Raw genomic sequence first — 18,527 nt, forward strand, 5'->3', positions numbered from 1 at the left:
TGGGACAGTGATCGTGACAGTGTGTGTTTCTGGGATGTAGTGATGGTGGCACTGTGATGTGTATACTGCTGGGGACAATGTGATTGTGTCATACTGTGTCTGTGCTCCCTGAAACACTGTGATTAAGACACTGTGACATATTCTCGGCTGCTCATATGCCCCATGTCTGGGAGTTGGTGCTCTGAGTTTCAGGGTGTACTCCCAACTGTCCTACTGTGCTGTGCTCCAACCACCTAGTGTTCCCATAATGCTTTGGAGTCTACTCTGTGCTCTGATGACATGTGTGACTGATGGCTTTGCATACTTTGCCTAACTCTCCTGGGTCCCTTCTACTTGGAACATCACTAGGACAGTGAGATTCAGGTCTCCCCTCTGGTTCCTAAGGGACATCTGTCTAGGCTGGAACCCTAATGTTTTAGCTCTTTCTGAGGGCCTCTAGCAGGCACCACAGCCTCCAGGTCACCCACCCACCTCCATTCGGGGCACCTCCAGCCCCAGCACCCCTACCCCCACCAGGAAGTGAGTGTCATGGGCCCAGCACACTCAGCCTATTTCCCAGAGGGAACAGGAGAGAAGCTGAAGGAAAACAAAGCTGGAGTCAACAGGAAATGCCAAGACCCAGGGGCAGTGAGCCAAACTGGCTCAAGTCACTGTCCTGAGAGACCCAGGAGAAGGGGCGGGGTGCAGTAGAAACTGGGTGCTATTGCCTTTTTAGGCCCCAGGAACTCCCTCTACCCTGGTCTCTAGGGGTGCTGACTCTCTGGGGATAGTGGCTGAGTGGTTGCATCATTATCTTAGTGTGATCCATCTCTTAATGGCTCATTTTCAGGCTCCATGCTGAGGACTTTTTCACACATCTTCATCCCCAGTGCCCCACAAGGTATTCCTGTTGGAGAAAACTGAGGACCAGGGGGGTGAAGCCCCTTCTCCTTCCTGACCAAGTTCACACAATCAGGAAGTGGCAGAGCTGAGATTCCAGCACAGGTCTGTCTGATGCCTGTGTGTCCTGGCACAAGTGTCTTGCCCTCTCTGAGCCCCAATTTCTCATCTGTAAAGTGGAGCTTTTGTTGGCACTGCCCTGTGGGAGTGATTTGGAGAGGACTCTGAGGTTGGGGGTGTCTGTAAAAGACTTACAAAGGGAGTGCTCCATAGATAGGCACTCAGGGACCCAGATTTGGGAGAGGAGGTGGGGCCTGGTAGACCCTGCTCCTCTAGGGTGGGAAGGAAAAAACGGGAACCTCAACCACATCCCCACAGGGGCTCAGGTTTCTGTTTCACTCTGGGCCTGTGTGGCCTCCAGTGGCTGGGTGGGAGGGAGGACATTGGTGCCAGCATCCGGCCCCCTTCCCCTTCCCCCCACCACCAGGCAGAAGGAGGAAGGGGAAACTGAAAGGCCTCCAGTGGGAATCTTGTTTCTTAGGAATGGGCAATCTGCCAGCCCAGTTCTCCAGAAAGGGAGCACACGCAGGGGGTTCCAGTGCTGCCTGCGTTGGAGTTCACGTGGGCACCAAAAAGGGGATCCAGAGAGCCCTCCAGACCTGAATCACAGGAATCACTAGAGAGAGGGCACTACCCCCTATCTGAGATGACATCCACAGTCCCCCTCCAGACCTGGGGATGTAAGAGCCTGCGCTTCCGGCGCCCTGTGGGGCTGAGTCATGGCACCAAAAACGATCTGTCAAGAGGCAGATGGAGCGGGAGGAAGAGAAGGACTCTGGTGGTGAAGTGGGGCGCGGGGGGGACTCGCCTGAATTGGACCCCCCAGACTGTCCCCAGTGAGGGGGGCGCTGTCCTGCCCCAGGAGGGAGTGGACTCAGCCGGACTGGGGTCTCTCTCTGGCTGGTGGACTCCCCTTGGGTCTTTTCCTCCCCTAGTCCTTGGCGCTTCCACATCCCCGCCGCCGGGTGCTTCGGAGAGTCAGTCTCTCTTCGCGCCCCTTCCTCCGCGCGCCCTCTGCTGGGTCACAAGAAAGGTACAGGCTGAGTGTGCTCTCGGAGTCCAGACCTGCCTCCCGCACTCTCGTCCTCAAGCAGAGTCAAGTCGCCGCCGCCGCCACTGCCGCAGCGTCCCGTATTACTATTTCATGTTTATTGAGCGCCCCGGAGAGAGGGCGCCAGGTCGGTCAACCGCAGGCTGAGGACGAGGCTCTCGCCCACCCCTGATTGGGACCAGGCCGCTACTTCCATCCTCGACCCCACCCCAAACCCCAGCCCCCAACACCCCCTCTCCCCCGCCCCGGCTGTACATAGTGGAGAAGGGCCACCTGGCGGATGGAGAGGAACTTGGCGGAAAAGTTGAGGACGCGGAGTTCCCATCTCGCCTCCTCGCACGCTTGCCCATCATGATGCCCATGCCAGGGCCTCCCAACACCAACCTGAGGTTTTATTTTTTCCCGCTTTTTAGGAGCGCACCAGTGGCATATGGCAGTTCCTAGGCTAGGGGTCGAATCGGAGCTACAGCTGCCGGCCTACACCACAGCAACGCAGGATCCGAGGGGCCTCTGCTGCCTACACCACAGCTCATGGCAACTCGGGATCCCCCACCCACTGGGCAAGGCCAGGGATGGAACCGGCATCCTCTTGGATACCAATTGGATTCGTTTCCGCTGCTCCGCAACACAAACTCCCCAACCTGCGTTTTTATTCTTTGGCTTTCCATTCCTGCCTAAGAAACCGAGAGACAAGTGATTTGCCCAAGGTCACACATCGAGGAAGGGCAGAATTGTGGTTAAAAACCAGGTTTCCTGGACTTCAGGCCAGTGGGTGAGATTCAGATTGTAGCCCTGCTGACTGTGTCGCTCTGTGACCTGGGGCTAGCATTATTCCTCTCTCTGCCTCATTCTCTTTATCAGTAAGTCCTGCTGAATAAGATCTGCCCACCCCCAGGGCTGCAGTAAGGCTGGCGTTGGGGCCAGACAGCCGGGAGATAGTGTCTTGAGAACTTCACTTCCTCAAAATGTACTTCCTTAGCAGAGGGAAAGGGGGGAGTCCCCCAAACCACAGTCCTGGGCCCTGGCTGCTAGGGTCCCCCCTCTCTCCCCAGCAACAGATTGACCGCAAACTCCTCTGAGTTGCAGGAAATTAGGGCCTTGGGCCTGAAGGAACTAGATTGACAGAGGGAGGACAGAGTTTGGGAAGATGTCTGAGCCCACTGTTTTCACTCATGAGTAAGAGCCCCAAACCAGCCTTTGCCCTTAACTTGCCATGTGACCTTGGGAAAGGATTTCATCTCTCCTGACCTCAGTTTCCTCATCTGCAACAGAGCCATTTATTCTGCAACTTTTTTTTCCTGCCGTGCCTGAGGCATGCAGAAGTTCCCTGCCCAGGGATAGAACCCTTGTCACAGCAGTGACCCAAGCCACTGCAGGGATGACACCAGACCCTTTAGCCCCTAGGCCACCAGGGAACTCCCCACTCCATAAACATTGATTGAGCATTTTCAGGCTGGTGTGAAGAATGAAATGGCCCCAGTCTCTGCTGTCCTGGGGTTCCCAGACTAGGTAGTGAGGAAGAAATAGCAAGTAAAAGCATTTGATAATTCCAGATGGTGACACAAGGGACATAAAGAAATGAGGGACCCTGAGGTCAGGGAAGGCATCTCTGAGGAGGTGACATCTGAGCAGAGACCTAAATGAAGTGAAAGAGAATGCTATATGGGTGCCTGAGAGTTGAGAATGACAAACAGAGAGAACAGCCCGTGTAAAGGGTCTGAGGTAGGAGTGTGTCTCACATGTTGGGGAAAAAGCAGGGAGCACATGTGGCTGAAGCAGAGTGAGCAAGGGGTGCTGGAACGAGATGAGGCAGGGAGGTGATGGGACAGATCAGGAAGGGCCTTGTAGGCCATGGTCAGGGTTGGTTTTACTTATTTACTTATTTATTTATTTAAAGGGCCACACCTGTGGCATATGGTGGTTCCCAGGCTAGGGGTCGAATTGGAGCTGCAGCTGCCAGCCTACACCACAACCACAGCAACGTGGGATCTGAACTGCATCTGTGACCTACACCACAGCTCACAGCAACACTGGATCCTGAACCCACTGACTGAGGCCACAGATCAAACCCGCATCCTCATGGATCCTAGCCAGATTCGTTAACCTCTGAACCATGAAGGGGACCCCTTTTTTCTTTTCTTTAAGGGCCGCACCTGTGGCACATGGAAGTTCCCAGGCTAGGGGTCAAATCAGAGTTGCAGTTGCCGGCCTACCCCACAGCCATGGCAACTCTGGATCCGAGCTACATCTGTGACCTATGATGTAGCAACTCCAGATCCTTCACCCAATGAGCGAAGTCAGGAATCGAACCCAAATCCTCATGGATACTAGTTGAGTTCCTAACCCACTGAGCCACAATGGGACCTCCGAGACAACTCAATTCATAATCCAGCTGTATTCCTTCCAGACTGGGTGACGCTGGCCAAGTCACTTGTCTCTCTGGGTCTCAGCTTCCCCATCCCTGATATGGGGCTAGTAAGAACCCTGTTGTCAAAGTCTGGTGTAAAGAGTTCCTGATGTGGTGCAACAGGATCAGTGGTGTCTCTGCAGCACTGGCATGCAGGTTCGATCCCTTGCCTGGCAGAATGGGTTAAGGATCCAGTGTTGCTGCAGCTGAGGCACGGGTCACAACCTTGGCTCAGATCTGATCCCTGGCCTGAGAACTTCCATATGCCACAGGGCGGCCAAAAACAAAAAAAAAAGTCTGATCTGAGGAATTGGCAAAACAGTGCAGGGAACCTTGGGGGCAGGTAAATATGAATTTCTTTCTGTGTGTCCCTGGACTGAGGAGTCCTGGTGGCCCAAGAGCATGGGTCTTAGTGGGTTTAGAGAAACAGTTCTCAACCAGGGGCATTCTGCCCCCTAGAGAACATGTGGCAATGGCTGGAAACATTTTAGCTGTCGTGGCTACGGGGGTGCTACTAGCATCTAGTGAGGAGGAGTTAGGGATTCTGTTACTGCTACTATCTGCCCCTAGGACAGAGGATTAGCTGGTGCTAAATGTCAATAGTGCCATGGTTGGGAAGCACTGCATTCTCAACAAGGTGACATCGGCTCCAAGGGGGTGAAATTTGGTTCTTGGGGTGAATATATGGAAAAAGTCTTATTTTTATTTATTTATCTTTTGGGTGTGCCCACAGCATGTGGAAGTTCCCAGACCAAGGATTGAACCCAGGCCACAGCTGTGACCTGAGCCACAGCAGTGACACCACCAGATTCTTTACCCACTAGGCCACCAGGGAACTCCAAAACCCTACTTTTATATATGAAGCCCAGATATACTTCCAGCACATAAACAGATGTACAGGATACCTGTGGCATTAAAACTTCATGAAGAAGGCAACTGGGGGGTGGGGGTAGGGAAGGGAGGAACGTGTCTAAAAAGGCACTCAGGGAGGTGATCAAGGGAGACGACTAGACAACTACAGCCTGGGTCAGCCACTCATTGGCTGCGCTACTTTGAGCAAGTTGTTTTTCTCCAAGACTCGGTTTTCCCATCTATAAAATGGGACAATAGTATTGTTTTGTGAGAATTATATGAAATCATAGCTGAAGGCACTGGTTGAAAGGAAGCATTCTGAAGCTTAGCTGCTATGTCATCATTCTTCTTTTTTTTTTTTTTTTTTTTTTTTTTTTTTTTTTTTTTTTTTTTTACTTTTTAGGGCCAAACCTGAGGCAAGTGGAAGTTCCTGGACCAGGGGTCGAATTAGAGCTGCAGCTGCTAGCCACAGCCACAGCCACAGCCACAGCAACACTGGATCCAAGCCACATCTGAGAGCTACGCCACAGCTTGCAGCAATACCAGATCCTTAATCCATTGAGCAAGGGCAGGGATCAAACCTGCATCCTCACAGACACTATATTGGGTCCTTAACCCGCTGAGGCACAATGGAAACTCCTATGTCATCATTATCATCATCACCATCATCTGTATCTTCTGGCTAGTACATGGCTGGCATAATATAAGCTCTCCATTGCGAGTTCCCTTCATGGCTCAGCAGTAACGAACCCGATCGGTATCCATGAGGCTGCAGGTTCGATCCCTGGCCTTGCTCAGTGAGTTAAAGATCTGGTGTTGCCATGAGCTGTGGTGTAGGTCACAGACGTGGCTCAGATCTGGTATTGCTGTGGCTGTGGTGTAGGCCAGCAGCTACAGCTCCAATTCGGCCCCTAGCCTGGGAGCTGCCATATGCTGCACGTGCATCCCTAAAAGGACAAAAAAAAAAAAAAAAGTATAAGCTCTCCATAAATGTTTTGTCCAAAAATAATAATTGTAGCTAACATTCGTTGGATGCTCACTATGTCCAGAAACATTTTGAGTCTTTTACAAGTCCATCTATGAGGTGTGTAGTGCTCTTTTATCCATTTTACAGGTGGGAAAACTGAGGCTTGGTGAAATGAAGTGACTGGCTCAAGATCAAATAATTAAGTGCCAGAGGCCAGGCTCAAGCCTAGGCCATCGAATTCTGAGCCGCTTGACCTTGAAGCCAATAGGTAGAGAGGGAAAGATATTCACAGAGGCAATTTAGTTCGCTTTTGTTTGTTTGTTTTTAGGGCCGGACCTGCAGCATATGGAAGTTCCTGGGCTAGGGGTTGAATCTGGGCTGCAGCCACCAGCCTATATCACAGCCGCAGGAACACAACTGTGTTGATCCAAGCTACAGCTGTGACATAGGTGTTGCCGCAACACCTTAAACCACTGAGGGAGTCCAGGGATCAAACCCACATCCTCATGGATGCTAGTTGGGTTCTTAACCCGCTGAGCCACATTGGGAACTCTGCAATTTAGATTTAAAATAGAGGTTAGTCCCATTTTTTTTCTTTTTCTTTTTTTTCTTTTTGGCTGTGTTCGCAGTATACAGAATTTCCTGGGCCAGGGTCAAATCTGAACCAGAGCAGTGACCCGAGCCACAGCAGTGTCAATGCCTGACCTTAACCTGCTGAGCTGCCAAAGAACTCCTGCCCCATTTTCTTATTTTAAACGAGTTCTTCCCCCTTCCTAACCCCAAAGAAGTGCAGACAGGTGGGATAGGCTGTGTAATGATAACCAATTGGCTGATTTTATTCAAGAATCTTCACCTCTCTAAGTCTCAGTTTCCCCATCTGTGAAATGGGATCATATGCCCCCCAACAGAGTCTCAGTGTTTGGGTATGCAAAGCCACTACCTCCAGGCCCCACTGAGTCAGCACTGAAGGGACATCAAGTTCTTGAAGCCGCCTCATTAGCTGTGGGGTCCCCAGTTCTAAAAGGTGCCTCAGAAATTCTAAGCAGGAGTTCCCGTCGTGGCGCAGTGGTTAACGAATCCGACTAGGAACCATGAGGTTGCACGTTCGGTCCCTGCCCTTGCTCAGTGGGTTAACGATCTGGCGTTGCCTTGAGCTGTGGTGTAGGTTGCAGATGCGGCTCGGATCCTGAGTTGCTGTGGCTCTGGTACAGGCCAGTGGCTACAGCTCCGATTCGACCCCTAGCCTGGGAACCTCCATATGCCGCAGGAGCGGCCCAAAGAAATAGCCAAAAGCCAAAAGACAAAAAAAAAAAAAAAAAAAAATTCTAAGCAGCTGGTGGCAATGGGGGGGTCTTGGGGCAGTGAGCACACTCAGCGCTTCAGAGCTTCTGGGGTATCTAAGTCTGGGGGTGCCCTAAGGATGGTGAGTACATCTTGGATTCTGGGGGTAGTAGCTTAGGGTTGGAAGACCGTCTTAGGAGCTGTTGAGCAATCTAGTTGTACCCCTGGGGTCTTTGGGGCACTCCAGGATTTTGGTGGCATCTCCATGGTTATGAGAGCATCCTCTGAGTCTGAAGGCACCTCTGAGGTTATGTTGGGGGTCTCTGTACTTGAGATTATGTTGGGGGTCTCAGGGATGCTACGGATGGTGGGCTGTGGAAGCATTCCTGGAGCCTCTGAGGGACCCTAGGATTTGAGGGGGCCCTCTTGGAGGTCTGTGGGAATGCTCTGTGGCCAGGGGGGGGATTCTGAGGGTATTTGGGGGGGTCTCTGCATGACTTAGAGGCAGGGGGTGTGTCTAGGGAATGTGGGGGGACATCTGAGCAATCGTGGTGGTTGTCCTGGGATCTGAAGGGGCTTCTCATGGACTCAGAGCACACCTGGCATTTGCGGGTGCATCCTGGGATTATTGGGGTGCCCTGGGGTTTGTGGGGTTTGTGGGGGAATGTCTCAGTAGCAATGAGGACTCTCCTAAGAGACATCTGGGGAGCTATGAGAGTGTCTGGGGTCTGTGGGAGCCTCAGAGCACTCTGGGTTTTGTGGGGGGAACCCAGGAATTTGGGGGAGAACCTCTGGGTTGTGTACCTCAGGGGTAGTAGGGGCACTTCCTGGGGTTGTGGCATCTCAGTCTGAGGGACTTCGGGGATGCCCCTGCCATCAGTGAGGCCTCTCGACATCGCGGGTGTGTGTATGTGTGTGAGGGCGGCTCAGAGATTAAGGGGGCATCCCCGGTGTTTGTAGAGACGCTTCCGGCAATTGTGAGGACGTCAGAGGGACCGCGGGGGGCCCCTGGGGTCTGTGGGGTGTCCCCGTCGCGGCCCCGCCCCAGGGGCGGCCCCAGAGCGTAGCCGGAAGGGCCGAGGCGGCCGGCCGGGGTGGCGCCCGTGGGCCCCGGGGTAGGGCCGCCGGTCTGCGTGGGCCGCAAGGGGCAGGCGGCGCTGCTCCCCGACGCCCGCCGAGGCGGGGCCGCCCCGCGCCCCCCGCGGCCATGGCGCGGCCGCGCAGCCTGGGCCGCATCCCCGAACTGCAGCTGGTGGCCTTCCCGGCGGCGGCCACCGAGGACGAGGCGTTCCTGCCCGAGCCCCCGGCCCCGCGTGCGCCCCGCCGCCCACGTTCACCACCTTCCTCGCCTGTCTTCTTTGCCAGCCCGTCTCCAACTTTACGCAGGCGCCTTCGGCTTCTCCGCAGCTTTCAGGATTTCAGCCGCCCGGCGTGGGCTGGGTAAGTGAGCGCTAATGCCGTGGGTTCGAGTCCCCCCTGGCCATCTGGCGCGCCAGCGTCTGGGATTCATAGCTGGCTCTCCCAGCCTCACTTTCTTCTTCAGTCAAAGGGCAGCGATAAAAATCATTTCTGCCTGCCGGGGTTGCCGTGGAGATATCTGATAAGGCATGCAGTAGGCGCTCAATAAACGCTACTGTTCCTCCCACTTCCTGTGCAGACCTGAAGCTGCGGTCGGGCTTTGGGGGAGTGAGGCCAACCTGCCAGCCAGGATGACCTGAGGACCTGTGTTGCGTTGTGCTATCCTCAGTCTAATGGTCTGTGAAATGGGGCCAGCGCTGCCCCCTGCGGGTTGCCTTGTCCCCAGGCTGGGGGATGTTATCGCCTGCACTGGGCAAGGAGGGCAAATCGAAGTTCCCTTCCTGGCCAGACCCGGGGTGGGCCGCAGGGGCTGGAAGCCTGGAGGTAAGGAGACTGAAGGCCACATCCGGCCTGGCTTTCCAGTGTCCGTTTGTCTTGGAAGCGGAGGTTGGCAGCCCGGAGGTAGGCACCGGCTGGCTCTAGAGACTTCCTTGAAGCCCAGAAAGATCCTTTGGTTGACTCTCTTCCCGCTACTCTATGCATGCACTTGTTTAGAACCTGAGTCCGGAGACACAGGCTAAGGGCACTGCAGGGACAGGACGCGGCCCCAAGTCTGGAAAGAGAGGGGCGGAGAGATAAGGAGGAGGGGTGGACGCCTCTGGGAGCCCCGCTTGGGGTCCAGCTTGCAGTCTGGGAGAACGTGAAATCAGTACCCTTCTCTGGTTTCTGTCTCTCCAGTCTCTGTTCCACGGCCCCCCAAGCCCCCAACTCCACCTCCCTCGCACCCATCGTCCCTGCCCTGAGTTTTTGTCACCGGACCCCACACTCCGCCCGCGGGCAAGTTATTTCCCACTCTTGGGACTCAAGGCGTTCGGAGACCTCCAGCGGGCCCAGCTCGACGTCAGGGAGGGGGGGAGAAGGCGGGGCCAGAGGCGGGCTCGGAGCCCGGGAAACCGGAGCCCCGGGCACCCTCCGAGGCCCGGGGGAAGGGAGGCAGGCGGGAAGTGTGAGCCGAGTTTCGTAGGGCCCCCGCAGGAGGAGGCAGGCGCGGAGCCCGCCCAGGCGCTGCGCACGAGGGGACGCCCAAACGCCCGGGGCCGTCCCTGGGGGGGTCACCGGGAGGGCGGGTGCGGAGGCGGCGCCGGCGGTGGCTGCAGACATCTCGGGGGCCTGGCAAGCAGTGCACGCCACCGCGCACCGTCCTCATGCGCACCCCGACGGTGCTTGGCACTCATGCGCTCCAGTGCAGCGGCGCCCCGGGCCCGGCCCCGGCCCCGGCCCCCTGCCCTGGCACTGTCCCCCACGGGCCCTGAGTCCCTGGTCCACTTCTCCTTCAGCGAAGAGGACACCTGTTGGTACCCTCCAGGCAGATCTGTCAGGTGGGTGGCCTGCGGCCAGTCCCCTCCTTTGCCACTGGAGGGCTCTGGCTGCTTTGTGGGGTGGGTGGGGAGTCTGCTTTGGGAGTGTCCCCAAAGTGGCTTTCCAGGGTCTGCCTGGAGCCTCACCCTCTTCCCTGGCCCTAAACTATTTGGGTGCTGCTGAGGGCTTCTTGCAGGTGTTACCCCCCAGAATGGGTGCTGGGCCCTGCCTCCTTCCTCCCTACCCAAGATAGGATCTCTTCACCCTCTTTGTGCCCCTAAACTTAGATTTCTGGCATTCACCCTGGCAGCAAATATGGGTGTCCAGCGTCACCTGGGCTCCACTCCCAGGCCACTGGCCTCAAGCCAGGTCCCTCCAGTCCTGCTCTGCTCAGTGCCTCCAGCTTTACCCTCCCTCCTTCCTTGCTGGGGCTGCCAGGCTGAAAACCAAGCTGGGGTGGGGGTGGGGAGGAGGTTCCTACTGGACCCCGGTGGGGGGCAGGGGGGCGGTATTTAGAATCATCTGGACAGTGCTGTGGTGGAGAAGTGACCTTTAGTTTCTCAGAATTCTCAGAGTTGTTCTTGCTGTCCTGCACCAACCCCTTCAGACATCTGGACACACACTTGCTCTCCGGCAGGGACACACATATACAGCCACACAAGACACACCCCCACACAGGGTGCTCGAGGTCACCTGGTGTTTACTGTGCTAGGCCTGGGTCTTCTGGCTGATGAGGCCCAAAGGAGAACCCTGCAGTTGATCCCTGGCCGTGGTGACAAACACATAACAGAAACTCTGGTCTCACCCAGCCTGGTACACACTGCGATGCCCGCAGGAACAGGCTTTCACTGCAACACACACCCAGGCCTGATTCCTGCCTGTACAGGGCCACACACGGTAGCCTTCATACCTCATAGCCACTGAAGAGTCAGGGACAGACACAGCACATGTGCGACACACAGGTACCCTCTCCCAAGGTCACACAGACACACAGACATAGACACACAGATCCACACAGGCACCGCAAACACCCAGACCCCACTCATACACAGACTTACAAACCTACACAGAGAGCTATAGGTACCCTGGTGCTCCTGGGCACACACATACCCTGACTCTCACATACACAGACCCTCTTTGCACACCCAGCCCCACAAAACAGCCATGTCACCTGGCACCACGCGCCTGTCTGGCAGACACATACCAGCGCCCGCCCCCAACCTCCGTGTGACCTTCACAAAGCAAATGCCAGGCCTTTCCATAAAGGCTGCCTGGCACCTCCTACAAGGGAGTCAGGTGGAGTGGGGCAGGGAGTCCAGGGAGACGCCAGGCCGGCTTGGGAGAGATGGATACCCAGCAATTTCCTGGGTAGCTTCATAGCCTGGCTGTCTAGGTTCAGATCCTTGTTTCACCACTAGCCACGTTACTCAACCTGTCTGCCTCAGTTTCTTCCTCTGGAAAATGGGGCCCTAGCACCTGTCCAGTCATAGCTGAGGGCCTAGCATGTGACATTCAATAGCAGTTGGCTACTTTCATTGTTGTGATTCCTACCAGTGAGGTTGTATCGCCTTTGCCTGGCTGTCCCCTCCCTCCACCCCACCCCCGCCCCTCCCCACTGCTTGTTTGTTTCCCATCAGCCGCTAGGGCAGAACTCTCTGAAGCCTAGATCTGCCCCTGGGCTGCACAGTCCTCCAGAGGCCCAGTCTGATGCTCTGAGAGCCCAGGTGGGCAGGCCTAGGGGCCTCAGAGGAATAGAAGCAGGTAGCAACTTCATCTGAAAAGAACATCCAGTGGGCAACCTGTCCAAAGGGGAGTCTTGGGCAAGTCATTTCCTTTCTGATGAAGTGTCTGGGGATGTGACTGTGATGTCAGGGCCTGTCATCTGCCCTTGACTCTGGCTTGTGGCTTCAGGTCCCATTGGAACATGGCTGGAGCCACCCCCAGCCTGACTTTGGCCACCCTGAGCAGTAACAAGTCAGGGAGAGGTGAGTCCCCACAGCTCTGGGGTCTGATTCTAAGGGGTAGCTGAGACCCCCCCCCCCCTCACACGCACACACACTCTCCTGCATTCAACTGGTCCAGTCCTCTCTCCTCTGACCTTCCACAGCCCAGGGGACATTCGCTCCTGAAAGCACAAACAGCAGGGCCCCAGGGAGCCTCTTCTTCTCATCCTGGCCTCTAGGCTCCTGCTTACGTGAGCTGAGTCACCTGGGGCTGCAGAATCTGCCTTCAGTGATAGTTGGATGTCCTCTGGGCTTGGGTCTCACCTTCCCCGAACTGTGACTTCAGGTCCTGGGCCAGGGATAAAGTCCTCAGTATGGAGGTATGTTCCTCTCCCTTCCCCACGAGCACCCAACAGAGCCAAAAATCCAGGCTGGGCCTAGGGAGAACACACAGATCCACCCAGGCACCACATTGAACCAAGATGTTAACAGAACCTGACTCACAGAATTAGTGGAAGATCTAATTGGGTTAATGTGTACAAAATACTTTGATAGTGCTAGGCAAATCCTGAATAAGTATCTTCTTGTTATTTCTATATATCTAAAAGGATCTAACCTGGCACCCAGTACACAGAAGGTGCTCAATAAATGGGCGTTATTGGAATTCCCATCGTGGCTCAGTGGTTAACAAATCCAACTAGGAACTATGAGGTTGAGGGTTCAATCCCTGACCTTGTTCAGTGGGTTAAGGATCCAGCATTGCCGTGAGCTGTGGGGTAGGTTGCAGACGCGGCTTGGATCCTGAGTTGCTGTGGCTGTGGCATAGGCCAGTGGCTACAGCTCTGATTAGACCCCTAGCCTGGGAACCTCCATATGCTGCGGGAGCGGCCCTAGAAAAGGCAAAAAGACAAAAAATAAAATAAAAAATAGGCATTATCAAAGGCCCAATCTCATGATCTAAGGTTAAGGATCTGGCTCTGTCACTGCTGTGGCTCATTGCTGCTGTGGCACAGGTTCAGTCCCGCGCCTGGGAACTTCCATATGCTACAGGGTTGGCTGAAAAAGAAAAAAATGATAATTGCTATCCTAATGAGTATGCATTGGTATCTCATTGGGTTTTGATTTGCATTTCCCTAATGTCCAGTGGTGTTGAACATCTTCTCATGTATTTATTATCCATCTATATATCTTCTTTGGAGATTTTTTTTTATTTATTTTATTTTTTTTTATAGTCACATCCATGGCATGTGGAAGTTCCCAGGCCAGGGACTGAATACAAGCCACAGCTGCAACCTATGCAGCAGCTGTGGCAAGGCCAGATACTTCATCCCGCTACACTGGCCAGAGGCTCAAACCTGCACCACTGCAGCCAGGTTTTTAACTTACTGTGCCACAGCGGGAACTCCTGAGAAATGTTTATTAAATGTTTTTCCCACTTTTTAATTGGGTTGTTTAGTTTTGGGGTTCTTTATACTTTATGTAGTCTAGTTATTAATCTCTTTTCAAATATGTGATTTGCAAAAATGTTCTCTCATTCTGTGGATTGCTTTTCATTCTCTGAATAATGTCTTTTTTTTTTTTTTTTTGTCTTTTGTCTTTTTTGTTGTTGTTGTTGTTGTTGTTGTTGTTGCTATTTCTTGGGCCGCTCCCGCGGCATATGGAGGTTCCCAGGCTAGGGGTTGAATCGGAGCTGGAGCCACCGGCCTACGCCAGAGCCACAGCAACGCGGGATCCGAGCCATGTCTGCAACCTACACCACAGCTCACGGCAATGCCGGATCGTTAACCCACTGAGCAAGGGCAGGGACCGAACCCACAACCTCATGGTTCCTAGTCAGATTCGTTAACCACTGCGCCACGACGGGAACTCCCAATGTCATGAAGTTTCTAAGAGTTTTGCAGTTTTAGTTCTTAAGTTTTGGTCTTTGGTCCATTTCTTTTCCATTGCTCTGTATATTTGTCCTTATGTAGTACCACACTGTTGTGACTACTGTAGCTTTATAGTGAGTTGTTATTATTATTATTACTATTATTAAAGTATAGTTGATTTACAATGTTTCATCAAGTTTGCACAACAAAGTAACCCCATCACACACATTTCCCTGTGCTGTATAGTAGGACCCCATTGCCATCCACTTCAAATATAACAGTTTATATTCCCAAAACCGCCAAAATCCATCCCACTCCCTCCCCTTTTCTTCCTGGGAACCCCAAGTCTGCTCTTCTTGGCCATGATCTGTTTCTGTGTTTTTGTTTGCTTGTTTGTTTGTTATTTTTAGATAGGATCATCTGTTCCATATTTTAGATTCTACTATAGTAAGTTTCAAAATCAGAAAGTGTGAGTCCCCCAGCTTTATTCTTTTTCAAAATTGTATTGGCTCTTCGGGTTCCTTAAGATTCCATATGAATTCTAGGGTAGATTTTTTTTTTCTACAAATAATGCTGTTGGGATTTTAATAGAGATTGCATTGAGTCTGCAGATTGCTTTGGGTAATATGGACATCTTGACAATTATTAAGTCTTCCAATCCATGAATATGGTATGTCTTTCCTTTTATTTCTGGTTTTCATTTCCTTCAGGAACATTTTGTAGTTTTCAGTGTACAAATCTTTTATCTCCTTGGTTAAATTTATTTATTTATTTATTTATTTTTGCTTTTCAGGACCACACCCTCAGCATATGGAGGTTCCCAGGCTAGGGGTCCAATCAGAGCTACAGCTGCCAGCCTACACCATAGCCGCAGCAACACAGGATCTGAGCTGCGTCTGCGACCTGCATCATAGTTCACGGCAACTCCAGATCCTTAACCCACTGAATGAGGTCAGGGATTGAACTCATAACCTTGTCGGATTCGTTTCTGCTGTGCCACAGTGGGAACTCCAGTCAAGTTTATTCTTAAGTGTCTTATTCAGTTTTTTTTTTTTTGCCTTTTTTTGTTGTTGTTGTTATTGTTGTTGTTGTTGCTATTTCTTGGGCCGCTCCTGTGGCATATGGAGGTTCCCAGGCTAGGGGTTGAATCGGAGCTGGAGCCACCGGCCTACGCCAGAGCCACAGCAACGCGGGATCCGAGCTTCGTCTGCAACCTACACCACAGCTCACGGCAATGCCGGATCGTTAACCCACTGAGCAAGGGCAGGGACCGAACCCGCAACCTCATGGTTCCTAGTCGGATTCGTTAACCACTGCGCCATGACGGGAACTCCCTCTTATTCATTTTGATGCTATTGTGAATGGAATTGTTTCCACTATATCTTTTCTGGTTTGTTCATTGTTAGAGCATAGAAAAGAAACTGATTTGGCGTGAGTTCCCATTGTAACTCAGTGGGTTAAGAACTCGACTAATATCCATGAGGATGTGGGTTTGATCCCTGGCATCACTCAGTGCATTAAGGATCTGGCATAGCCGCAGGTTCTGGTGTAGGTCACAGATGTGACTCAGCTCTGGCATTGCTGTGGCTGTGCCTGAAGCTCCAATTTGACCCTACCCTGGGAACTTCCATATGCCACAGGTGCAGCCCTTAAAAAAAAGAAAAAGAAAAAGAGAAGTTCTGTCATGGCTCAGTGGAAAGGAAAATGACTAGCATCCATGAGGACGCAGGTTCAATCCCTGGACTCACAGAGTGGGTTAAGGATCCGGTGTTGCCATGAGCTGTGATGTAGGTCGCAGATGAGGCTCTGATCCCGTGTTGCTGTGGCTGTGGTGTAGGCCAGCAGCAGTAGCTCCGATTCAGCCCCTAGCCTGGGAACTTCTATATGTCGTGAGTGTAGCCCTAAAAAGGCAAAAGGAAGGAAAGCAAAAGAAAAGAAAAAAGCAACTGATTTTTGTGTTGACTTTAAATTCTGCAATTTTTCTAAATTCACTTATTAGTCAGTTCTGTGAGTTTTGACATATGTAATCTGCACCAGTGGCTTCTTTCTCTTAGCAAAATTCATTTGAGACTCATCCAAGTTATTTTGTGTATGAGTAGTTAAAAAGGAAACTGCTGTTTCTTTCTACTTTTGCAGAACAATTCTGACACCAAATGTGTGCATGTGTGTTTTCCCCCACATCAACCAATTCTCCAGTTCTCTGAGGGCACCAACTGAGTGAACTACAGTTTAACTGGAGTTAGCACAGATCCCATGGGTTAAGGGCAAGACTTCCCCAACCTCAGATGTCTGTCTCAAATCCAGGTTGTCACCTATGCTTCTGAGCAACCACTTATAAATCAGAGATACCCACGACCCCTCCTAGGGTTCAGTAATTTGCTAGAAGGATTCACAGAACTGAGGAAACCAGTTTACTTACTAGGTTGCTGGTTTATTTTAAAAGATAAAGCTCGGGGAGTTCCCATTTGGCATGCGGAAGTTCATAAACCAGGGATCAAACCCATGCCACAGTAGTGGCCTGAGCCACTGCATGACAATGCTGGATCCTTAACCTGCTGCGCCACCAGGGAACTTCCCAAATATATGTATTTATTATTTCACAGTAGTTACGATCCCCTACTTACAATAGTTCAATCTATGATATTGCAACTTTACAGTGATGTGAAAGCAATACATATACAGTATAAACCATACTTCAAATTTTGGTACTCTCCCAGGTTAGTAATATGTGATCTGATTCTCTCTCTCTCTTTTTTTTTTTTGTCTTTTTGCTATTTCTTGGGCCGCTCCCGCGGCATATGGAGGTTCCCAGGCTAGGGGTTGAATCGGAGCTGGAGCCACGGGCCTACGCCAGAGCCACAGCAACGCGGGATCCGAGCCGCGTCTGCAACCTACACCACAGCTCACGGCAACGTCGGATCGTTAACCCACTGAGCAAGGGCAGGGACCAAACCCGCAACCTCATGGTTCCTAGTCGGATTCGTTAACCACTGCGCCATGGCAGGAACGCCCCTGATTCTCTCTCTTGATGCTGGGTGGCAGCAATGAGACACAGCTCCTGGTCAGCCAGGCAATCAGAAGGGTGAACGACTTATACACGTCTAACCATTCCAGACTCAGATAACCATTCTGGTTTTTGGTTTCAGTACAGTAGTCAATAAATTACATGAGATATTCAGCTCTTTATTACAAAATAGGCTTTGTGCTAGATGATTTTGCCCAACTGTAGGCTAATGTAAATGTTTTAAGCACATTTTTGGGGGGGTCTTTTTTTTGTCTTTTTTAGGGCTGCACTCCCGGCACATGGAGGTTCCCAGGCTAGGGGTCTAATCGGAGCTGTAGCCACTGGCCTACACCATAGCCACAGCAACTCAGAATCCAAGCCATGTCTGCGACCTACACCACAGCTCACTGTGCCATGACGGGAACTCCATGACTGAGCCATGACGGGAACTCCTTGAGCACATTTAAGGTAGGCTAGGCTAAACTATATTTGTTCTATAGGTTAGGAGTATCAAATGCATTTTTTTTCTTTTTTTTCTTTTGCTTTTCAGTACTACACCCTCAACATATGGAGGTTCCCAGGCTAAGGGTCTAATCAGAGCTACAGCTGCCAGCCTACGGCACAGCCACAGCCACGCAGGATCTGAGCCTTGTCTACAACCTACACCACAGCTGAAGGCAATGCCGGATCCTTAACCTGCTGAGCGAGGCCAGGGATCAAACCAGCAACCTCATGGTTCCTATTCGGATTCATTTCCACTGCACCATGACGGGAACTCCTCAAATGCATTTTCAGCTGTTGACATTTTCAGTTTCAATGGGTTTATCAAGATGTAACTCTACCATAAGTCAAGGAAGATCTGCAGTTCATTTTTGTGGGGTTTTTGTTTTGTTTTTTGCTTAATGGTATTCCGTGGCATGGACCTCCTACAACTTATCCATTCACCAGTTGATACATATTTGGTTTGATTATTTTTAGGTTTTGATGACTACGCACAGAACTGCTGTAAACATTAGTCAGCAGGTTTTTGAGTGGACATATGTTTTCATTTATTTTAGGTAAACATATAGGAGTGGGTTTGTTTGACTGTACAATAAGTGTATGTTTAATTTCCTAAGAAACTGAACACATGGGGTTCTCATCATGGTTCAGCAGTTAACGAACCTGAGTAGCATCCATGAGGATGCAGGTTCAATCCCTGGCCTTGCCTAGTGGGTTAAGGATCCGGCATTGCCGTAAGCTGTGGCGTAGGTCACAGACTACAACTCAGACTGGACCTCTAGCCTGGGAATCTCCATATGCCATGGGTCCATTCCTAAAAAGACCAGAAAAAAAAAA

General features: G+C 51.9%; 1 protein-coding gene across 13 annotated transcripts in view; it reads left to right on the plus strand.

Moving 5' to 3' along the window:
- The window catches only part of PDE4A (phosphodiesterase 4A), a 54,122-nt gene that overhangs the window by 12,740 nt on the left and 22,855 nt on the right, over window positions 1-18,527 (plus strand). For 2 of the 13 annotated variants that reach the window (XM_085009623.1, XM_085009622.1), the window contains exon 1: window positions 8,568-8,937. The exons of 4 other annotated variants lie outside the window; for them this stretch is intronic. Coding sequence is in view for 4 of the 9 variants with exons in the window: in NM_001435294.1 (NP_001422223.1) it covers window positions 8,705-8,937 (233 nt within the window). In the remaining 5 variants the exon portion in view is untranslated. 13 annotated transcript variants of the gene reach the window in all.

Source organism: Sus scrofa, chromosome 2 (genome assembly GCF_054392235.1).
Source record: "Sus scrofa isolate SSC_HxYL_T2T_F1_AM1 chromosome 2, Sscrofa_HxYL_maternal_Yorkshire_Landrace_v2.0, whole genome shotgun sequence".
NCBI lineage: Eukaryota > Metazoa > Chordata > Mammalia > Artiodactyla > Suidae > Sus > Sus scrofa.